Source organism: Trichosurus vulpecula, chromosome 1 (assembly GCF_011100635.1).
Source record: "Trichosurus vulpecula isolate mTriVul1 chromosome 1, mTriVul1.pri, whole genome shotgun sequence".
Classification (NCBI taxonomy): Eukaryota; Metazoa; Chordata; class Mammalia; order Diprotodontia; family Phalangeridae; genus Trichosurus; species Trichosurus vulpecula.
The window spans coordinates 553,902,115-553,926,978 of NC_050573.1; the positions used below are offsets into that span (position 1 = coordinate 553,902,115).

Genomic DNA, 24,864 nt, shown 5'->3' on the forward strand with positions numbered 1-24,864 from the left:
TGGATAGACATTAAGGACAGCCTTCTGAGGGTTCTGGTCTCTCTCTCTTCTCTTCCAGATGGTCAAGGGAACATAGAGTGATGCCTATTGGGTTTGCCTGAAGGATGGAGCATCACGGGGTTTCACCTTTGTGGCGGGGAGGGGAGGGAGAAGGGTGCAGTAGCAGAGATAAATATTGGTCTCCCTAGGCAGAAAGGCCATTAGAATGCTTTTCTCCTTTCTGCTAGTAGCCAGGAGATCAATGTAGTAGGCCTAAATGAACCCAGAGGAGATCACTGGCATTCTCTTTTCAGGAATGTTTGTGTTTCTCATATCTTTAGTGTTATTGTTAAAGAGCACTTTGTGTTCTTAAAAGAAGATATATTTTGACGGATTTTTATATTCATTGAGCTAAAAAGTTCTCCAACTTGTTCTATCCTATTAAATCTCTGTGTTTGTCTGTCTCTCTCTCCGCCCCCGCCATCTTCCCCTTCTCTCCTCTTTCTCCTCCTCTCTCTTCTGCTCCCTTTTTGTGTGTTTCCTCTTTCTGTCTTTGTCAAGCATTCTATTTATTGTAATTCCTAAGAAGGTCCTTAGAGCATTGGCCCTTAACCGGTTTGCTCTATTAGTCTCATTAACAATCTCTTGAAAACAGAAGTGTGGGATACTAAAAAAGGCACTGGATTTGAAGTCCTAAGACCTGAATTTGAGTCCCGATTCTGCTACTTATGACCAAGGTGACCTTGGACAAATAGCTTGTTCTCTCTTGAGAGCAGATTTTGCTAGCAAAGAGGGACTATAAGGATCCAGGGGAGACTGAAAACAACTTGGCTAGCTCCACATATTTTCTTAGGGTTTAATTTAACCTTTCTAAGGTTTAATTTCTCACCTGTAAAATGTGAGGGAACCGGACTTAGGATCCATAGGACATAACGAGGAAAAGGGTCTTAGATCAATGCTCTCATTTTACAGAGGAGGAAACGGATGTTAACAGAGGTTAAGTGACTTGTCCAAGGTCATCAGTAGCAGAGAAGGCTCCAAATACAGTATTCCCAGATGCTAAGGCCCCTTCAAGTTCTAAATCCCATGATTCCATAAGCAGGAGCAGAGAAAGCTTGTGTTTGCACCCAGACCTCTATATGCCCCTCCCCCCATTCCTCAAAGCATTTCAGCTTCTCCCAGGTCAAGCTGGCATCCACCCAGATCAAGGATTACCTCCACCAAAGCCTAGTAGAAGGATATTACTTGAGAGAATTTAGCTTCTCCTTTCCTAGGGAGATTTCTAAGTCACTTTCCCCCCGCCCCTTCTCTTTACACAGCTTAGAAAAGCCAAAGGCAGAAGGCCTGTCCCCAATAGTAAAAGTTTTACAACCTCCCCCATATTCAGAATGAGGCAGTAAGGAGTATCTCAAAGTTAGTTATAAGAAATAAAATTTTAAAATGCACTTTGCCTCATGAAGGACAAACGAGCGCATCACTGCGTCCATTGAAATAAGTCTCCTGCAACCACCACTCTGTTTAGAGGAATCAATGCTGCCTTGAAATGAACAGTAATCTATTCAGTTTAAGATTCCCATTTCAAAAATCATCAAACAAATAGCCATACACCTTAGATACAGTGGAGAGGTGGATGGTATTAAGCAGTTAAGGAAGAAGTTAAAAAATATGAAGGCAATTGGAATATGAAATATCCCTTTATGGGCACAGCAAACAGTGATTGGTCAGCGCAGGATGGAGGGATGGGATTGGCCAGTCACTGAAAATAGTTAAGGTTAACTCTTAAGGCCTGGAGGTTCTGTCTTCATGTTATCCACAAAAGTGAGGGGTTGATCCTGCACATATATATGTACATACATACATACATATATACACTTTAAAAAAAAGCTTGGGATCTTTGGATATTTTTAAGTGCTCTGAGGAATACAGATGAATTTAAACAGATAGGCCATTTTCAGGTAGGCAAAGGGCTGTTCTGCAGAGTCTTGTGACTGGATTCCCCTATTTACTAAGGAGATAACAAATGGAAACTGGCTAAGGGCTCAGGGAGAAGGCTTTAAACATAAGACCATCTTATCCGTCGGTACTGTTAAACATGAGTGAGAACAGGTATAGCATTAATGGAGACCCAGGAATCTTCAAGGGCAGGCCGTGAGGCTTCAGTTCAGCCCCTTCTGCCTTAATGGGGTCCAATTTTGTGCCGGACAACAACGATCCTCAAAAACAGAGGCAGAGAAGGGGTGCATCAAGGAAGGACCAGATAGGTTAGGAACCTAGGCTTACGGCACTGAGTCGCACACTAAAGAGCTCTGTAGGAAGGAGCTTGCCCAGGCTTTATGGGCTTCAGACCCTCACTGGGCACTGGTGGGTGAGACAAGATAAATGAGGAGGGAAGCTTTAGTCTAGAAAGTTTTAGTTTTAGAAAGGCAGGAAAATGGGAAAGCAAGGTAGCCACCCAGTAGGCAAGGTTTAATGCTGTCCCGTGACCCCTGCATCCACCCAGGAACTGAAACCACGGGGAAACACGGGGGACTCTGCTCGTTGGGACAGGCTTCATGAGCTTCCCTGCCTTTCCTATCATGTTAAGTACTTTGATAGATGTAGAGTTTGGGGCTCTGCTGCTGTGTCTGTGCCTGTCTCACTTTCTTCAGGGCAGTGCAGGAAGGGAGCACTTAAAGCTATGGGCAGGGGGGATCCCACTAAGGCCCTGGCTCAAAAATGCCTATGGACCTAAAGGAGGGGGCAGTTGTAAGTATCAAAACCAAGCCACCTGGATGGCCCTAAGGACAAGGAATAGCATCCTCCATCAGCTAGGGCAGAAAACAAAACAAAAACCACAGGGAGCAGAGAGAGGGGGACCAAACAAACCTTTTTATGGACAAGGGAGCTTGCTTTCTGTTCATCTGGAAATGAACTGCTAAAGTAGCCGTATGAACATTTCAGTTTAAAGCTGGCACTTTGGAAACCTCTCCCTAGCTCTCTGAGTAAAAGACCCGAGCCATTTAGGATTTGGAGAATCAGGGCCCGTTTGCTGGCTGAAAAGCCACCCGCTGGGCAGCACTGGCTTATCTATTGATTCACAAAGCTTGCTTAAGGGGTTATAATTATGCAAATATTTTTCAGTACATTTGGTTCCTTATTTTGAGGAAAAGATAGGGAAAACATTTAACAAAAAACACCCCTCCCCCCATTTAATTACTGGAACAGTCAAGGCCAATTGGGTCATCATTAAAATGTTAGATAGTCTTCATGCTAGCTTCTCAAGTTGGGAATTGGAGGCTCAAATTGGGCAGTAAACACAGATGAGGGTAACAGAAGGTCATTGTGGCTATTATAAGTCACAGGAAATTAGAAACTGAGGAACACATAAAATCCGAGGCACACTGCCTGGTTTGTTTTGTTGGTTCTGTTTGCTTTTGCCTGTGGACGTTTTCTCGCCCTATTTCTTCTCACCTTCTCTGTTTGTCTATCTCTCCTTTTAGTAGGATCATAATAAATTGTAAAAAAATAGAGATTGATAAAGAGGGATTGCAGGGCCCTTAGAGTGTGTGGGAGGGGGCGGGGGAGGTGCTATGTATACCATTACATGTGTAGCCATTATTAAGCGCCTACTATATGCCAGCCACTGTGCTAAGTACTTTGCAAATATTATCTTGTTTGAGCCTCACAACAACCCCGTGATGAAGGCGACATTATGGTCTCCATTTTAAAGCTGAGGGGACTGAGGCAAACAGAGGTTAAAGTGCCTTGACTAGGGTCATATAGTAAGAATTTGAGGCAAGATTTGAACTCAGGTCTTCCTGATTTCAGCACTCTATCCTAGTGCCTCCCCCACCTCGTGTGTGTGTGTGTGTGTGTGTGTGTGTGTGTGTGTGTGTGTGTATTTAGGGGCTAGGTGGTACAGCAGATACAGTGCCAGACCTGGAGTCAGAAAGACCTGAGTTCAAATCTGACCTCAGATACTTACTAGCTGTGTGACCCTGGGCAAGTCACTTCACCCTGCTTGCCTCAGTTTCCTCATCTGTAAAATGAGCTGGAGAAGGAAATAGCAAACTACTCCAGTCTCTCTGCCAAGAAAACTGCAAATGAGGTCAGACGTGGCTGAAACGACTAAACAGAAAAAACCAGTGTCTGTCTGACTGTCTATTCATATACCGATGCACACGCTTGTGTATATGCAGATATGCCTCCTCTGTAATTACTGGAGAGAGGTCAAGTCAGGATGCATTTGAAGGCACCGTGGGTTGTCCAAGGTTACATAATTAGCAACCTGAAGAGCTGGGACTAGAACCTGGAGCGATATGATGGAGGGTGACTCATAGTGGTGTCAACGAGGAAGTAAAATAACCTCTAATATGGAAAAAGATCATTTGGCAAACAAACAAACAAACAAATAAATAAATAAAGCTTTGATGATAACGAACCTTCTGAATGGTTAAAAAACTAAAGGAACTTTCCCCCATTGCTTTCTTCTCCCATCTTCCTCGTATCAGAATCAAATACACATCTCTTCTAAAAGTTGGGATTCACCTCAGGGTCTGCTCTCTTGGTTGGCAGAGTCGGTAACTTGCTATGCATACACTGTGATTTGAGAGGCCCCATGAGGGCTCCTACCTCAAAATGCCTCCTTCCATTAACCCAATAGGCTAGCACTATGCTCAGCCTAGAAATTCTTCCCATTGGCCTGTCTTCTCTCCTCCTATGATGGTGGGGCCACTGCCTCCGGGTCTCTGTGAGAAGTGACGTATGTTACCTGACAGAAGGATGACCCTGGAAGTTTCAGAAACATTGTCCCTAGGACACACAAGAGGGAAATTTCAAAAAGGGGAGATGGGCTGGGGGAAAGATATTTCTGGGCATGGTTGTGAAAAGTTGTGGACAAAGGGATATGTGTGGCTGGGGTGGAAAAGAGGCAGTATAAGACCAGGGGGTGTGAGTCCAGAGGATAACCCTGGAACTTTAAGAGTCATCAGGTGGGGTATAGAGAGCTTCTGTCATGTAAGTAATCGTGTCTAAGGGCAGGCCCTGCTATAGCTGTTTGCCCTGGTCACTCCCGGATCCCCGTATTCCTTCCAGGGATTCTCCTCACAGCTTAGAAGAATCAGGAGCCATCACCCTTCTGGTGAAGGTCACAGATGAGGAAGCCTGTGTCTCTGGGCTGGAGCCGAGACTTAGATGGGAGAAGGGCTATGGCACTTATACATGCAGCAGGCACTGTTTTGGCTAATAAAGAGGAGAATACGACTCTGGGGAGCGGACAAGTGGCATATTAGCACATTTTACTATTAAATTAATACTGAATTAGTGGGCTTAATTGATCTAAATTACCCGGGTCCCAGCTGACGCTGGCAACTTTAAGCCTTGCTTTACGTAGGAGTGTCAGGATTCATTAAAGATTCTGGTAAGAAGGCTCTGGGGTTTAAGGGTGATCATGGGCCTGGGAAAAATAGGAAGGTGAGAAGTCCTCTCTGCTAGAGACCTCCCCATGTCTGGTTCTAGTTCAGCCCCATTGGTGAGCTGACTCTGCCAACTAGAGCATGGCCTGCCAGTCATCTGTATATGATGTGCTCACATCTCTAGAAATGGCTTATGTTCTGCCACACAGCAATATGGTGGTGCCAGCCCTAATGCAATTGCTGGCTTTAAATGATCATTCCAGGACAGATTGAATCTAGCCCGGAGCAAGGTATAGTGCTTTTCTACTGCCATGGCTTTGCCATTTAATATGGAGACAGGGGTCAACTGAATGCGGATGCTTGGGGCCCCTCACTCTTCATTTTAGGGTTATAGGAATAACACTCAGTGTCTATGCAAATTCGGGTAGCTTTCCTCTTCCAGGAAGCCTCTTCTGATTAACACCATTCCGTCCCCTTCTCTCCTTGAATGCTGAGCCCCATCATCACTTAACTCTGTCCACAGTTATAGGGATACTGAAGGCTTTAAGATTCTGTCAGTAAGAGGCATTACTAGTGTGGGAACTGCCTTCACTGAGACAAATTTCAGCCTGGGATACGTTACGACCTAGGGATCACAGCTGAACCGATGATTTCATCGATACAGGGAACCTAGAGGTGAGGGAAGTCCTTTCACTGAGACAGGTCAGCACCTTGGGTACTGAGAGGTCAAGTGATTGGCCCCGGGGGTCACCCAGACAGCAGAACCTGAACCAAGTCTTGGCTTCTAGGCTAGGGTTCTATTCACTATGCCAGACTTTCTCTATGTTCTATTACGTAGAGTCTTCTAGGGTATCACAATAATCAACACTTATATGCAAAGTCTTCAAAAATTCCATAGGCACTTTTAAATTTTAACAATTTAGGTCAGAGGCATGGCAGAGCCAACCTATAAATGGCATTAAAGGGTGAGCTGGATCTGGTTTAGAATAATAGTATTGTATGATTCATGCAGCACATCCTTATTTCAAGTCCTATGGCAAACAAGGAGAGAAGAGAGCAGCTGGTCTTAGAGTCACATTGGCTTGTCCAAAAGTTTAAAATAAAAATCATGGTACCTTGCATTGTCTCGGCCATGTGATTTCAAGAAGTTCATGTCCCGGTATCGAGAGAGAAATGCCACCAACTGATCATTCGTTCTGTGGAAACAAATTGGAAATAAAAAGTCAGCATCCCCCAAGGAACCTGAGTCTAATTTCTTTGGATCAAAGAAGAAATGATAACTTACGGGTCAAGACAGGTTTCCTGAGCCATAGCTAGTCAAAGGCAAAGTGGAATTTTGGGTGTTCCCTAAGGAAACAGGAAGATTACCTGGAGGATCAGTAGCCTGAAGAATTTTCATAGCCCACAAGACCGAAATAGTCTCATGTTTTTCACTTTCCTCTTTCCCTAGACTATCTCTCAAACCATGCCCACCCCTCCCCATCATCCTTTTGATTCAGAGAACCAACAGACTCATTATCTGATCAAATAGCAATTTATTCCTTGAGTCCCATGGACAGTACTGGTGCACTACAGTCCAAAAGGTCACAAAGTGCGGGACAGGATTCACGAGTGAACAGCAATTGTGAAAGGGAAGACTGTGGTGGAAATTGGGCTCAAACTGCCACCTCCCCAGACTGTTACACGCTCCCTGAAGTACCAACCCCAGATGAGGGCAGCAGCATCCCCACTGCTCATAAACCTGAGCAAAATTTCCATCCAGGGCACCTCGGCCCATCCTATACAATGTGTCTGGATCTGTTCCAAACCCTGCACAGGAGAATCAGCCTCTCTTTCCCCTATGGGAGGCAGATACCTCACCTTGTTCTGAAGGTCAGCCTCCGGCCCCCAGTGTGATTATTTTATATTTCCTGCATGGAGCCATGATGACTGTCAGGGCCAATCCTACACAATTTGGAAGTTATGTGCACCATGAAACTCATTATCTCCCTTCCCCCATCTCTTCCCTACCCACCTTCATTCATTCTAACAATATCTCTATGAAAGCATGCTGGGTCAGGAGTCAGGAAGTACAGATATTAGTCCCTGCTTTTATATTAACTTTTCCCCGTGACTCAGTTTATCCATTTATCAAATTTATAAAATAACAGCACTTGTCTTATATACTCGCTGTGTGGTTGTTTTGAGATGATGAGAGGCAGGATAGTATAGTGGCTAGAATGCTGTACTTGGAGTCAGAGTCCCAACTCTGACTCATTGGGCCTCAGTGGAGCTTTCTTATCTGTGAAATGGAGGTAATAAAGCCCCTACCTCAATCAATCAGCATACATTTATTAAACTCTTCTTTTAGGCCAGGCAGGGGCAGCGAGGTGATATGGTGGATAGCATATGAAGCTTGGAGTCATGAAGACTCCTCTTCTTGAAAGGTTCAAGTCTGGCCTCAGACACTTACTAGCTTTGTGACCCTGAGCAAGTCACTTAACCTCGTTTGACTCAGTTTCCTCATCTGTAAAATGAGCTGGAGAGGAAATGGAAAACCACTCTAGTGTCTTTGCCGAGAAAACCCCAAATGGGGTCACGAAGAGTCAGACAAGCTGAAGTGGCTGGACAACAGTAGGCCGTAAAGACAAAAGGCAGATAACCATTCAATGAGGCCAGAACAGTTGAAATGTCATTCTCTCCATCAGCCAAAGTGACTGGACCATAGCAGTTACAGATACTGCTCTGCAGTCCCCTCATGTAAAGGCTCTGGCATCTTGATTCGGTGGGCCCAGAAAATGGCCTTTCTGTGGAGCAAGCTGGGCAGATTTCTACATTCGCTGCTTTGGTGATTCCCTATCTTACTGGGATTAGGAGGCACTTAGTGAATTTACTTCATCATGCTTCAACTTGAAATAAGTCACCTTGGGGGAGCGAAGAGAGTGTAGGGCCAGGACAGGACTGAGGGCTAGTGACCAAGACAAGCGTTTCAAGGCAAAACCTTGCCAGAAAAGAAGCTTTCCAAATAATGACCATGCGGGATAGACGTGTTTGGTCTTCTGCGGGCCAAAGGAGAGAAAGGAGAAGGGGTAGATTTTCCTTTTGTCTTTTCTTCTTTACAATATACTGACTCTTAATGTTAACTTTCAGCTTTCTATAGATTTTTACTAACAGAAGCAAAATCAGGCTGATATTCAAGCTCTAGTGTTTTAACATTTCAACTCCTTTCTATAATCATCTGTATAATATTTAGGTCCCTTGATAATTAGCACCTTGAGGACACAGCTGAAAAAGAACCGCCACTAGAATGTCATGTCTGACTCTTCGTGACCCCGTTTGGGATGTTCTTGGTGAAGATACTGGAGTGGTTTGCCATTTCCTTCTCTAGCTCATTTTACAGATGTGGAAACTAAGGCAAACAGGGCTAAGTGACTTGCCCAAGGTTACATAGCTAGTAAGTATATGAGGCCAGATTTGAACTCAGGTCCTCCAGACTCCAGGGCTGGCACACTATCCACTGAGCCACTCAGCTGCCCCTAGAGGGCTTGGGTTCTAACCTGGCTCTTGAGTTTCCTACCTGTTTGACCCTGGATAGGACACTTAGTTTTCCTTGGTTTCACTCTCCCCACTGGAAAAAAGAGAGGATTGGAAGAGATGCTTATAACCTGGTTCAGCTTAACCAAACCATTTAACTTCCCTGTGTCTCAGTTTCTTCATCGGTCAAATGAGGGGGCTGGAAGAGATGCTTCCTCTCTGTTGGGGAATGGCAGTCATAAGTGGCAGCTAGATGGCTTAGTAGATACAACATGGGTCTTGGAATCAGGAAGACTCATTTTCACAAGTTCAAATCTGGCCTCAGACACTTACTGTGTGACCCTGGGGAAGTCACTTAACTGTTTGCCTCAGTTTCTGCATCTGTAAAATGAGCTGGAGAAGGATATGGCACACCACTCCAGTATCTTTGCCAAGAAAACCCCAAATAGGATCACAGGTCAGACATGACTCACCCACCACCATCACCACCACCACATTAACTGCCACATGTATTCTCCTTTTCTTTACCTCTTCCACCACCAAAAAGAAAAAAAAAGATACTGACTCTCCAACTCTCATAAAACCTTTCCCAAAGACCTGCGTTCAGAATGTCGTGGATAAAGGAGAAACAGCAAATGTAAATGCTTAGGAAAAAGTGACCCTTCAGTCTATGCCAATGTATCCAAGACTGAAGGTGTGGGGAGGCATAAAATATTTTGTTTAATGGCCAAATGGAAGTAGTTGTTGAAAAAAAGTAACTTTAGAGATGAAATTATGAAGTTATTTTGTTTCCACTGACCAGATGGGCCAGTCAGTCACCATCTTAGTAAGCAATTATGTACTAAGTACTGGGGATACACAAAAGGGTAAAAATATGGTCCCTGACCTCAAGAGGCTTACATTCTAATGGAAGAGACAATTATTCAATTTCCCATGTGCTGTGTAAATTTAGCCTCAATCACCAACTCTGGCCCAGTAGTTTTCTTACTCCCCAAAGTTTTATAAAACAAAAGCATAGACCTTAGTCTCAGAATTCCCTAGAGCTCACTGCCCCTGTGCTCCATTTCACTTTCCTGGTCCTTGGTTTATTTGCATATAAAATGAAGTGTTTGTGCTAGCCACATGCCCAACTTATTTCCCACCTCTGGAACTCCGTGCTAGAGTTCCAACTGTTTCCTTTGGCCAGTGGCATGGATGCGTGGTCCACCCAGAGCCAGAAACAGAACAGGCTCCATTTTGGTGGGGCTAGTCTGTTTAGCCATTCTAGCCTCTGGCAAACACGTTTGCTCCATCTCCAGGCACAGACAGTAACAAGCTGGGTGTCTAGGAAGGACACTCTAATAACGAAAATCAGGCAGATAGGCTGACAGCTAATTGTATTTCTTCCTAACCTCCACAACCCCTTCTTGGAAAACCAACTCTCTGCTGTTAAATGCCATAAGGTTTTCAGAAGGGAGACAGTATACAGAGCTTAGAATAAGACAAGTCAATATTTACCACTTTCTCTTCAAGTAGGGTAACCAAGGCACAACACAACTGGAGGAAGGCAGGACAGCATCACAGAAATATAACAAGAACAAGAAATGGACCCATAATACACTTATTTTTCTGGTCTTCCTAATAGGCACCAAAGCCTTTAAGATAAACCACTCCAGAATTTTGGAGGCAACTAAATGGCTCAGTGGACAGAGTGCTGGGCCTGGAATTCAGAAGACCTGAGTTCAACTCTGGCCTCAGAAACTCACTGGCTGCATGACCCTGGGCAAGTCACTTAACCCCTGTTTGCCTTTCTCCACTGAAGAAGGACACGGCAAACCACTCCAGTACAAATTTGCCAAGAAAACCCCATATGGGTTCACGAAGTCAGACGTTACTGAACAACATTTTTTACATGAGCTTGGACAGACTTTGGCAGATGGTAGATGATAGAAGAGCTAGGGTTCTATGGTCCATGGGGTCACGAAGAGTTGGACATGAATGAACGAATGAATGAATGAACAACACTCTAGTATTTTAAACCCTCCACAGCCTGGCCCCAATATACCTTTCCAGAATTATTTGACATTGCTTTTTTTCTTACACTGTGTGGTTCAGCCAAGTTGGCCTTTTTTGCTGTTCTTCACAACATGGTACTCCCTCTCCCATCTCTATCCCTGAAATGCCTTCTTTCCTTACCTTTTTAAGTCTTAGAATTTCTTATTTCCTTCAAGACTCAGCTCAAACACTACCTTGTACATGAAGTCTTCCATGATTTCCTCAAATTCATAATGCCCTTCCACCTTATTGCATTTATTTTGTATATATTGTGTAGACTTATTTAATACATGTTTTTTTGTCGCCCCCTTTCCCCCCTCCCAAAAGGGGAAAACTCCTTGAGGACACGGATTTCTTTATCTTTGCCTTTGCCTTCACAGCATATGGCACATAGTAGGTACTTTAAAAAATGCTTGTTGAATGACTGCTTAATAATGACACTGAAATTAAGGGCCTGCGCCTCTAACATGCTTTCTATCTCCCTAAAGTGCCATACCTGACAGTATTTCATTTGATCATCACGACAACCTCTGGAAGTAGGCAGGCAGTGACATCATGGTATACAGTGGACACAGTGCTGAACTAGCAGTTAGGAAAATCAAGGTTTGAATCCTGTCTCTGACACTGTTACTGTGAGCAAACTTATCTCTTATTTCTCTGATCTTCAGTTTTCTCGTCTGTAAAATAGGTGCCCAAAATACCTACAGTATCTACTCCACAGGATAGCTGGAAGGCCCAGATTGAGAAGTGCTTACAGAGTTATAAAAATATGTTATTAGTTAGGAGAGGAATTATACATCCTCACCTTGCCCAGAGAAATTAGGCAATTTAGGACTAGAATCCAGGTCTCTTCATTCATTCCCAATATGATGGTGTTTTTTGTTTGTTTCTTTGTTTTTTAACCCCTTACAAAATCAAGCTGTGTCCTGGATGGTGGACTGGTGGGTCCCAGGGAAGAGACTGGCCAACCAGCTGTATTATTTTTCAGGTTGGATGGACCAAGACAAACTATGTAGCATAATCTCCTTCATTTCACAAACAAATAAAGAAGACCCAGAAAGGTGGAGCAACCTTCCCCAAATCCTATGAGTGAGAAGCAGACTTGAGTCAAGCCCTAGTCTCCTTTAACAGCTCTGAGGGGACAGAGTCATAGGAAAGAGTGGGCTGAAGCCCAGATGCTGAATTGGTCCCAGATACCCAGACTAGTTAGACAAAATACTGCACCGTGAAAAGTCATCTGAGTCACAGTCAAATGAGGTAGGGCTGCTGGCTGAACACGAGCGGGGTAGAAGTGTTGAGTAGCTGTTTGCCTCTATTAGAGCTATGGCCAATATGACAAGGCCAAGTTCAGCTCCCACAGCCCCCACAGCCATGAGGCAGCTAGTTTTACAAGGGGTAAAGCATTAAACAAACAAAACACCCTGGTCCCAGACATCCAGGACTACCTTGGTCCATCAATATGCCTGTAATAAGTATTGAGAATGGCTTGGCATGCTGACTCATCCTAGGGCTGCCTGCTGGCTGCTCTGGGGCCTCAGAATGAAATTCCCCAATATTGGAATAGGTAGGACCAGATCTCTTCTAGTCCAGAATATAATCATTCAGGATAGGAACAGATGGGGTACCTCAGAGCTAAAATGGGCATCTGGTGATTAGGGAGCCAGAAGAGCTAAGGTGGGATTTTGAGATCTGGCATAATTAGGCTGGGGGGAACTTGAAATAAACCAAAATTCTGAACCTATGACATGCTCTGCTACAGAGCCTCCCTTCTCTCCAAAAATCTACAGCTCATTCCACTCCAAATGTTCATACGGACAATTTGCGCCCAAGCTGTGGTAGAGCCTTCTGAGCTCATATTGGTCTGATCAGCCACAGTCAGACACACTGTACCTTGACCCTGACACAGTGAGGTCATTTTGGTTTTCTTCTACAATGTGATGGATGAAAGGCAGGTTTTTGCATCTATGGGTTCCCTTTACTTTCTGTGATAAGCATCATATGTGGATAAGATTAGAATGAAGAGATACGCATTAACATTTGCTCCTTTGGAGAAAAAAACAAACAAAAACCCAGTTGCTTTTCAGTGGGCCCCATCATTCATAGGGTCACAGTCTCAAATGCCTTATATATTGCAATGTAGCCTTTGGACGCTCATTCCAGACCTGTGAGCTAGCATCAGGAGAGAAGAAGCAGCAGAAATAAGGGGAAGGTACTGGGGAATGTTGTCTCACTTGTGAAAACGAGGATGGATGACTCACATGGGTCAGTTATGAGGCCATTCCGATCCTTAGCACAGACCTTATCATAATGTCTGGTTTGCCATAGGGTCTGTACTATTTCCCCATAACACAAGACATTCCTGGCTGTAAGCCGAGGCCCACGAGTGTTGAAGGAAACTGAAATGGGCTGAAATGAGCAACTCTGCCAAGCTCATGTGGGAGGTGGGGGGGGGGGACGGGACGGGACATGGCTATCATGTCTCACTGTGCCTGAGGCGGCTCCAGCTGGTGCCCATCTGTCTCCTAATAGCGAAGGGATTTTCAGCCAGGGCTGACATTACATTACTTGGCTCTGGCAGCTGAGGTGAGGGGGGAGAAATATCAAACGGTGCCATATGGCCCTGGTAACCTCAGAAACACACCAAGAAAAAAGTTGGAGTACTTCTGATTTTTAGTCACCCTTCTCCCCCCAAATCACTGCACTATTTCTTTTGTATATGTAATCTATTTACTTATCTGTTTATCCATCCAGTAGAATATACTTCTTGAGGGAAGAGACAGTCTCAGTTTTGTCCTTGTAATCCTATGTGTCTATCACAGCGCCAGGCACATGTTAGGTGCTTAAAAATGTTCATTGATTAAGAGCAGAAGGGATTTGGAGTATCACAGGATGAAGGCATTATATCCAGTTCCTTTATTTTACAGATGAGGAAACTGAGGCACAGAAAGTTTAATGACTCATAAATATCCAAGGTGGGATTTGAACTCAGGTCTTCCTGCCTCTAAGTTCAGTGCTTTATCCACTATTCTATACTACACTGACCCAGGGCAGCTAGGTGGACCAGTGGATAGAGTGCCAGGCCTGGAGTCAGGAAGATATCTTCCATTGTTTGAATCTGGCCTCAGATACTTACTAGTTCTGTGACCCTGGGCAAGTCACTTAACCTTGTTTGCTTCAGTTTAAAATGATCTAGAGAAGGAGATGGCAAACTACTCCAGTGCCTTTGCCAAGAAAACCCCAAGTAGGGTCACAAAGAGTTGAATGTGGCTGAAAAGACTAAATAACAACCCACCGACCCAACTCCCAGCTGGAGCTGAGAGACAGGACTCTGGTGGAGAATTTTCCTAGGCAGGGAGCAGGGTGTGGTGTATAATCTGTTTCATGGATTATCTCTGAATCTCTGGTACCTAGAACAATGCTTGGCATACAACAAGCACTGAATGAATGTTTGCTGACTGATCTACAGCTGGAAGGGACATCTGGAACCTTTCTATTCTAATCCCCTCCCCATTTTACAGATGAGAAACCAGAGGCCTAGGAAGGGTCTCTTGGCAGGCCGTATTCATAGTGAGAATCGTAGACAGGTCCTGAATCCTGCTCCTATGACTCCAAAGCCAGTGGGCCCTTCCATCGGACCACAGTGCACGGTACCAAGAAGATGACCACAAAATACCCATTGCCTCTTCTGGACCTCATACATAACCATGACTGCTCCTCTATAGATACTTTTCAGGACAACAGAACTTCAGCCTAACTCAGCGTTCTCATGGCCTCCACCCTGCCAAGTGGAGTAATTGCTGCAGGTGGGGTGGGGTGGGGGTGGGGAACGTCCCTCCCCTATACACTTTAATTCAGGTTCGGGGCGTTTGGCCGAGTCTTTAGAAACAAAACCAGCATGCCAAATGCCTGAGAGTGCCTTCCTTACAGAAGTGGTCCCTAGCTTCTCTATTTCCTAGTGGGTTTAAGCTGAATACCTCATGATTCTTGTTGCTAGAAACCCGGCACGCTCTATTGGAAAGAAGGTTGGATGCTGAGTTAGTGCAGGGGAAAGGGTACTCAATTCGAAGTCAGAGAGTCCTAAACTCTAATTACCTGTGTCAGTAAGCAGGCAAGATGCCTCACCTCTCTGGGTCTCAGTTTACTCACCTATGAAATACGGGAGTTGAACTGGATGACCTTTAAGGTCTCTTTCACCTCCATATCTTAAAAAAAAAAATTATGATGACTTTTGATCACCTGACCCATTTAACTTTTTAACTCCCCTCCCCCGTGGCTGATATACTCCTCCCCAACCAGCCTCCACACTACTGCAGGAAGGGGCTGGGGGGAGTTGAAAGCCCTTCTCCCAGTCTTATGTCAAGGATTCCCAATGCTATAGACTCCTCCAGAAACACCCTTCTCGCCCCCTCTCCTCTAGTCCTCTACCCTGCGAAAAGAGGCAGGCATTTGATTAGGTCCAGGAGGAAAGGAGACCTAGCTGGGGTCAGTGCAGTCTCCCTAGATGGGATTCAGGGCAAAGACTCAGGCTAGTGAACCCACTATCCACGCCTCAGCCATGTGAAGCTTAATGCTGTGAAATTAGGAGTTTGGCCCAAATAAAAAGATATGAGAAGTCATCTCCTTCCATTCTTTGCAGAGAGGAAGCCCAATGGGTGTTTCCACAGCTAATGGCAGATTTTTCAATGCCCTGGTTAGTTCTGATGAATTGTACTTACTCTCTCTCTCTCTCTCTCTCTCCCCCCCCCCCCTCTCTCTCTCTATCTGAGACGCAATGGGAAATATTTTTATTTTAAAATATTTATTGCTACCTTTTCTGGATATATCCTTTCCCTTCTACCCTCAGTGGTGAAACATCACTTGTAACAAAGAAAAAAAAGTAAAAAAGAGCTGTTTATCAAAACTGACACACCAAGAGAATCTGAATACACAGCCTATCCTATGCCCACAATCCCCAACCTCTCCAAACAAAGAGAGGGAGAATCAGCTTTCAATCTATACTTTTCCAATGGATTATTTGGGAGGGAGCAGTAGCCTGCATATATTTTCATCCCTTTCCTTGTCCAGTTATTTTTAACTATTAGCCATATTAAAGGAGGTCCAGAGGTACAGCACTTGAGTAAAGAAAGGAACAGAGCGAACAATCTCTGGAATAAACAGTAGAAATTCAGGCAGAAGAAATGATGCAAATGTTGGTCCGAAGGGCAACCTTAGCACCACCGAACCGAAGCCAATGGGAGGAACAAGATGAAAGAGAAAGGAATTTCCCGTTTTCAGAGGCTTGAAATAGATCTAACCAGGTTTCACAGGGAAACAAGTTCTAGTTGAGATTTGGTGGGGCAGAGAAGAAAAAAAAAGAATAAAAGCTGCAAGATAGGAATAGATTGTGGAGGGGTGTAGAAGAGAGGGAAAGGTTTAAGGTATATTCCTTTCTGGATCATGTTTACATATTGAACAGAGCTTGAGAAAAGAGGGAGGCAAACTGAAGGTTGATAATGAGGGAAAGACAGAATAACCTTAGATGAATTGATTCAGGCTGGCAAGGATGATGATGTGCTGGATAGAAACAATGAAATCCTTATAAAACAAATAACCCATTTAAGTACTTTCTGCTAAACAGGCGCGCCCATGTGTATGCGTGCATGCACATACACACACACACACCCACACCCCCCCCCCCCACACACACCATTTTTTCAGTGTTCAGATTTTAAAATACCTCATAGGGAGCAGGGAGTGGGGAGAGGGTGGGATGGTGACAGTTTGGGCCAAGAACATATGCACTGGCTTTTTGGAAACTACAGGGCAGACCCCACTTTATTCACACAATAGGAAGTCAAGTGTGAAATGAAGCAGATGAAGTTCATCCTGGATCTTCCTTCGATGGAATTATTTTGTTGTCAACAAAAATGCTGCAGATTCGTGAAATGCACATGGCTTCTGAAATAACTGGAAAACCATTTCTCACCTTTGCCTTTTTTAGTAGAATTTTTCTTTTTCAAAGGAACTTCTTTCCAATTAAAAAAATTAACATCTAGTGTACTTACTAGCTTGTGACCCTGGCTGTTTGCCTCAGTTTTGTCATCTGTAAAATGAGCTGGTGAAGGAAACTAAGAGTCAGATATGACTGGAAAATGGCTAAACAACAATATGAATGTGGTTTACCAGGAAATATGGAAAGAATACTGAAGGACATGGGACTTGGAGTAGAGGGATCTGTATTCAAATCTCTGGTCATATCACTTGGGACCTACTTGACCTTGGGCAAATCATAATGTCTTTTTGAGCCTCAGTTAATTTATCTGAAAAACGAGGAGTGTAATTCTTGAACTCTCCCCCTCACAATGTTGTTGTAAGGAAGAAACTTTGTAAATCTTATGGTGCTATAGAATGACCAACACTCCCACACATCATCAGTGAACTGTCTATTGGACATTTCAAAGTGGATGCCCCTCTATTGTGCCATATGGAATTACACAAAGGATGGTTTCCAAGAAACCTGAGAAGATTTATATGAAATAATGCAGAATGAAGAGAAGAGAACCAGGGGAACAAATCATACAACAACCACAATGTTTGAATGACAAACAATTCCAAAAGACTTGAGAACGTTGATTAAGTCGATGACCAGTCCCAATTCTGGAGGACCAATGATAAAGCGTGCTACCCACCTCATGAGACAGAGGTGATAGACTCAGGATGCAGAATGAGAAGTGCATTCTGGGATACAGACAATGTGCAAATTTGTTTTGCTTGGCCGTGCATATTTGTTACCAGAGTTATTTTTCCCCACAATGGGGTTAGGAGGGAGACAAAATAAATACTTATTAATTGAAAAAATAAAAAGGATATCCTTGAGACATCCCGCATTCAACACACCCCGAACAGAACTCATCATGTTTCCTTACAAACCCATGTCTCTTTCAAACATGCTCTCTTTCTGTCAAAGGCACCACCATTCTTCTAGTCCCCAGGTCCCCAACCTCAGTTTTGTCCTTTCCTCTTCATTCTCCCTTTCCACCCATATTCAATCAATTGCCAGATCTTTCTGTTTCTATCTCCACAATATCACTGCATCTCAGCCCTTTCTACTCTCATAACTGCAACCTTCATTTGGGTCCTCATGACCTGCAGATCATGAAGCTTCCTGATTTTCTGTCTCAATTTTCTCCCAATCCCAGTCTATCCTCCACATAGCTACCAAAGTTATTTCCCTTAAGCACAGAGCTGACTAACTTACTCCCCTTCTCAATCAACCTCAATGGCCTCCTATTGCCTCACATGGAAAGCATTCCATCCTTGAGGAACTCTGCCTCATAGAATCCATAACTGCCTTTAAGATCCAGCTTAAACATCACCTTCCACACGAAGCCTTTCCTGCTTCCTCCACCTGCTAGCGTCCTCCTTCCCTGACTACCTTGTTTTAAATCATTTTATATTTTTCAAAAAAGTTACTTGGTACATATGCACATATGCACGTCTAATGGGGAACCATTAGAATAGAAGCTCAGTGAGCGCAGGAATTACTTCCCTCTTTGTATTTGTATCTCCCCAGAGCCTGGCAAGTGGCTAGCACATAGTGCCTAGTAATACGTGCTCAGTGATTGGCTGATAGCCCTAAAATCTAAGGAGAACCAACAAAAAGATAGCTAAAGTTCTGAAAGGTCCTGATCCTACCATCTGGATCATCATAAATATTTATCACAGGATCTGAGGGCTGAAAGGTCATCTCAGCCAGCCACAGTAAGATTCAATTCTATTTAGTTTCATTTTATATGGAGGATATATGGTACACTTTACTATGTATGGAGTGGTGGAAGAAGTCCTAGATTTGGAGTCAAAGGATTTTTGGCTGGAGTGTGTGTGTGTGTGTGTGCGCGCGCGCGCGTGTGTGTGTGTGTGTGTGTGAGAGAGAGAGAGAGAGAGAGAGAGAGAGAGAGAGAGAGAGATTGATTGATTGATTTTGGGCAAGTCATTAACTCCTCTGAATCTCAGTTTTCCAATCTATAAAGTGAGAAGTTTGGACTGGATGGTCTCTGAGACACTCCTACCCTAAGCGTGTGGCTCAATGTTCTTAATCCTTTGAAAACCAGCAAGCTACATATGAAATATATGGTAGTGCTTCAGTAGAACAGTTTATCAACCATAATGTCCCACCCTGATTATAATGGATTGCCAACAAGTAATCAGATTTAGTCCTGGGGGACTACAGACTCCCGACTAACCAGGTTTATACCCTCTAAGAGATCTGGACTGGGTTTTATGATGTCCCTAACTCTACATATTGCAGTGGATTGAATAGCCTTCTGGAGTCAGGAAGACTCACCTTCCTGAGTCCAAATCTGGCTTTAGATGCTTCCTAGCTATGTGACCCTGGGCAAGTCACTTAACCCTGTTGGCTTCAGTTTCTTCATTTGTAAAATGAGCTGGAGAAGGAAATGGCAAAATCTCTCCAGTATCTCTGCCAAGAAAAGCCTAGATGGGTTCATGAAGACTCAGATATGACTGGAAAAAATGACAAGGACAGTGACAACAACAGCTCTTTCGTCGGGACGACTTCACATTTCTAACTTCAAAGCTGTATTAGAAATGGGGGGGGGGGAATAGAAGGGAAAAGGACAAGAATATATTAAGTATCTACTATGTGCCAGGAACTGTGCTAAGTGTTTTGTAAATCTTATTTGATTCTCATAATAACCCTAGGTAGGTGCTATTATGACCCCCCGTTTTACAGTTGAGGAAACTGAGGCATTCGGAAGTAAAGTTACTTGCCCAGGGTCACACAGCTAGTAAAGATCTGAGGCCAGATTTGAACTTGGGTCTTCCTGACCCTAGAATCCAGCACTCTATCCACTATGCTATCTCACTTCCCATTAGTCATTGGAGGCATCATGGTGTAGTGAATCATGAGATAACTTTAGAAAGGCTTTGGTTCAAATCCTGTTTCTGGTGATGCTGGCTGGGCAAGTCATTTAACTTCATGGGTGGCTCAAAGGACTCTCTAAGACTCTAAGTTAGGCATGTGCGCATGTGATCTACATTGGTAAAGAGAGTTTCCACACCGGGAGTTCCCTGCATGATGACATCACATAATCAAACAAATGAACACCTGCTCCCTGTTTCGTGTCCTGCCTGGTGACTTGTTAAAATGAGATTATTTCTCTCTTCTTGAAACACATTTACTCATCACATTACAAAGACAGAGGCTATCCCAGGTGCTCAGTAGAACCTTGGCAAAGGAGAAGCTAAGGAATAATTTAGCCTAGTTCTTTTCCAAGAAAGGAAGCCCAATTTTTGTCATGTGAATGAAATACAGCCGTCTCCCTTCTAACCTGTCAATTGGCCACCCCACCCCTCCAGGGTCTACAAAGGCAGGTCTCCGTTGACTCTATTCTCTGTTCCTCCTTCAGCAGCCCTAAAGGATGGAGTGATGATGTCACTCAGTCACACCGTACTCCCTGGGAAGCCTGCCATGTTTTCTCCCTGATTTGTACAAGGTCAAAATATATCACAACGCAGATAGGAAACAAGGATGCTCCTCCTCCTTGGGGAAGCTCGAGGCTTCCCTGCATACAGAGAGAAGCTAACAGAGTCTACCAAGGGCTATGAGGGCAGTCTGTACTCGGTGTTCCTCTCACCAACCGATTTCCAAGGCTGTTTACTTATCTCACGGGGGCTGGCCAGGAGGCAGAAACCAAAGCAAACCAACAGTTCTGAAAAGAGGCAGAGGACTTGTGAATCTGCGAAGCCTTTGTAACTTCAGGTTTAATTGGTGAGCACTGGACGGCCAATAGACAAGGAAGCAGTCTGCAGTGAATAGAGCACTGGGCGTAAAGTCAGCAAGATTCTACCTCAGACACTAAATAACTGAGGGACCCTGAGGAAGTCACCTGACTTCTTTCCGCCTCATTTTTCTCATCTTTAAAATAGGAATGGTAATACCTGTAGCCCTTACCTTAGAGGACTGTTCTGAGAAGCAAATGAGCTCATGTCTATGAAAGACTTTGCAAATCCAACAACACTACATAAACTGGTGGTGTTATAATCCAGATCCCAGTGCAGAACTTTTATCTACTTGAGTTGATTAAATTACCAGTATTACTGCAACCCTAGCATGGTACTCTACACTGTGTAGACACAGATCACCTTTGGTGGGGAAGTGTGATCCTGGACAAGTTACTAAAGCACCGTGTGCCTTGGTTTCTTTGACTGTAATATGGGAAGATGATGGCTCTTACCTCCCAGGGTTGTTATGAGGATCAAATTAGATAATACTGTAAAGTGCCATGTAAACTTTAAAGGACTATGTAAATGCTAGCTATAATAATAATAACTATAATAATAATTATTATTAAGCATTAACTCTCGTGTCACAGGAAAACTTGGCTGAGGCTGGCTATTCTCTCCACAATTCCTCTTTACCAAGAAAGGATAAGCACAATTATCCTTACACAATTCGTCTCAACTCCAAATATTCCGATCAAGGAATAAAGGCTTTAATATTCAACATAAATAAGCATCTTTGGACCTACCCCTCCCCCAAACCCTCAAACCTCTTGCAACAGCAGCCATACTTAGCAGCTAAAGTGGAACTTTCCAATCCAGGGTAAATCATTCTTCACTCAGAAGCCAGTGAGTGGCATTGATAACTCTAAGGTCTCTTCGCTCTAATTCTGCGAGCCTGCTTTTCTTCCTCTCTGAGATGTTACCACAAGCTACTGGTCACCTCCTGTAATGCAGCTGCGTCAAGCTCCTGGCTGTGAGGGAACAGGAAAACTTCCTTTTTCGTTGTTATTTCTGTTGTTCAGCTCTGTCCAGCTCTTTGTGACCCCGTGGACTTGTCCATGGGATTTTTCCGGCAAAAATACTGAAGTGGTTTGCCATTTCCTACTCCAGTTTGAGGCAAATAGGAGTTAAAGTCACTTGCTCAGGCTCACACAGCTAGTTAAGTGTCTGAATCCGGATTTGAACTCAGATCTTCCTGACTCCAGGCCTAATGCTCTATCTCCTGCACCACCTAGCTGTCCTTGCAAAATTCCCCAGGGCAGCCCAAATCGGATTAAAATGTGTAATTGGGAGACGTTTGACAAGATAAATAAAAATACAATAAAACATACATTAAAGTTAATTTGTGATTTTCTAAGTCAATATGGACCTACAGGGATCTGTTTCTATTGCAGTTTGACAGTACTGGTTAGAACACTTTTTAATAGCCCTAAAATTCTGGGGAACATTAGGCCAAGAGTCACTTTGGCTTCTACTTGGTCTGGCCGAAGTTGGGAAGAAAATGACCTTCTTTTAGTGGTATCAGGGCACAGAACTGGGAGTAATGGGTACACAGTCACAGAGAAGCAGATTCAGGCTTCATTTAACCAAGCAACCGACCAAACAAACAAAAAACTCTCTAATAATTAAAGTCATATAAAAGTGAAATGGATTATCAGGAGATAAGAGCTCTCCCTCATGAAGATTTCAATGTAGTTATGGAGATAGAATTAACACAATACCTGTACGGTGTTGACTTCTAAATGACTTCTAAATGGGATAAGAAAGTCACTACCTTATTGCAACCAGGAAGAAATGTTGTTTTTTAAGAGCTTTTAATCAGAATACTGAGGCAATGGGGGCACGGAAGTTCTAGTGAGCTGAATTTTCTACTTAACACAGCGTTGAGCAGAAAAAAATCCTTTCACTTCAACTTTTGGACATCTTTCTAAAATATATTTGTTCTTTCGTCTGCTTAAGTAGAAGATGAGGAGGATCTGTATATCTTATGATCCATTCACACTGGCCTCCTCTTGTTGCTCAGATGAGACGCTCCATCTCTCGACTCTGGGCATTTTCACTGGCTGGCCCTCATGCCTGGGATACTCTCTTTTCTCATTTCTGCTTCCTTTAAGTCCCAGCTAAAATACACCCTTCTACAGAAAACCTGTCTTAATCCTCTTAATTCTAGCACCTTCCCCCCACTGAATTATTCTGTTATAATTATTCTGTTTATAGCTTATTTTGTACCTACCCGTTTACATGCTGTGGCCTCCGTTAGAACATGAGCTCCTGGAAAGCAGGGAGTGTCTTTTGCTTTTCTTTGTATCCCCAAAACTTAACACAGTGCCTGGCACGTAGTAGACACACAGTAAATGCTTATTTACTAACCAATTGACTAGATAACTGGCTTTATTCTTCCTTTAGTACCTTGGAAAATGGCATACACGTGTTTTTTTTTTTTTTAATGTTTTGCCTTCCCCTTCTAGATGCCTACAAGCCTTCTTATAAATGCCTTCTTAAAAGCAGATTTCTCTAGTTCCACATAAGTGTTTCTTTAGGCTTTTTGGGAGGAATACACAGCCCCATGTTAGCAGAAGAATTCAAGTTCCTGGTCCTTTCCCGACCCCGCCTCCATTCCCCATCCTCCCTTCTCATCCTCCCATACTAAGGGATAGTGATGTGACAAGCAGTGTGTTTTTGGGGCAAATGTGAAGCCATCCGGAGAAACTTTACAACTGCGGAGTAATATGAGGAGAAACACAAGTTCTACCAAAATACCAGAGAGACTGCACATAAAAGAATTCCAGGCAGAAGTGAACAAATGTGATTAAGACTAACTCCCCATGCTGGATGCTCGCCAGTACACTGCCCGCTGGATCTGAAATGTAAATGCTTCCCAAGCTTGCCGTGTGCCCGGACACAGCTCTGAAGTCTCTGTGGAGGGTTCCTTCATCTAATTAGAGATATTGGTTTAGCCAACTTTGGGGTTTATGAAAACTCTCCATGCCTCATTGTTCTTTTAAAATAGAATCTCTTTTTATTTTCTCTTCAGAACACTTTCCTTTGCCATCCTTGCAAAAAGCCTCCAAATGCTTATGGCCAATGGAAATATTAAAATTAAAAAAAATTCATGGTCCTATATCAGTTAATAAGCCCAGAGACTCTTTTAGTTATAGAACTGAATACATTCATTAAAATATCTCCTACTTTTTGCCACTTTGGAATGAAAAAAAATGATAGCAGCAGCAATGCCATGTGGGTATTCTGTAGTATTTCACCTCAGACTATGTGACCCTGGGCAAGTCACTTAACCTGTTTGCCTCAGTTTCCTCATTTGTTAAAATGAGCATAGTAACAGCCCTCACTTCCCAAGGTTGTTGCGAGAGTCCAATGAGATAATCATTGTCAAATGCTTAGCACAGAGAGTGGCACACGGTGAGCACTATGTAAATGTCAGATATTGTTACTACTATCTCTTAAGCACCTTGTGAAGAGCAGTGAGGCAGGCTCCACTATAGAACCCCTAATAGAGGAGGGATGGGGAGAGATCTCTAGGTTCATGGGCAGTGTGTAGCTCTCCATCCCTTAGGTGGGCTGGACACTGTGATTTGAGAAGGCTAAGTGCCAAGAGGATGTCGAACGTGATGTGGAAAAGAGTATCATTGAAACAGTAGGGGCGATTTAGATTGGCAGGCTGTAATTACCTGAGCTGGAATTTACATATCCACCATGCAGAAAATAATAGATACAGTCTCCTTTTTTTCCCCCTTTCAACAGTACGATTTCAAGCCTCCCCCTCATCTCCTCCCTATCCCAAATACAGTTTAATATATTACACATTTCAGAATTACCACTTGCTAGCGGAGTAACTAGCTGGATATTCATATCTTGTTGCTATGTTTTGTCTCAAACTTGCTATTTCAATGCCAATGGCTGAATATCAATTTGTTCCAATGGGGCCATTTTATTTGGAAGGGGATTCGAAATGCCACTTGCTAGATGTTCCCCAGTAACCAAGGGTAGTCTTTAAACCTGGGCTTTCATTTCTTCATTACAACCAGATGAATGAAAATGCCCCCTACTCAAGGCCACAATGCTAAACACGGAGACTTATAGCCTATCATTAGGAGACTATTATTATACGGATGGTTCAACAAAAGAACCCTGGAACAAGAGTTTC

General features: G+C 43.6%; 1 protein-coding gene across 1 annotated transcript in view; it reads right to left on the reverse strand.

Annotated features, from left to right (window-relative positions):
- The window catches only part of XYLT1 (xylosyltransferase 1), a 232,411-nt gene that overhangs the window by 65,569 nt on the left and 141,978 nt on the right, over nucleotides 1–24,864 (reverse strand). Inside the window, exon 5 of the mRNA XM_036741727.1 lies at nucleotides 6,488–6,568. Within this exon, the coding sequence (XP_036597622.1) occupies nucleotides 6,488–6,568 (81 nt within the window). The remainder of the gene's footprint in view (nucleotides 1–6,487; nucleotides 6,569–24,864) is intronic.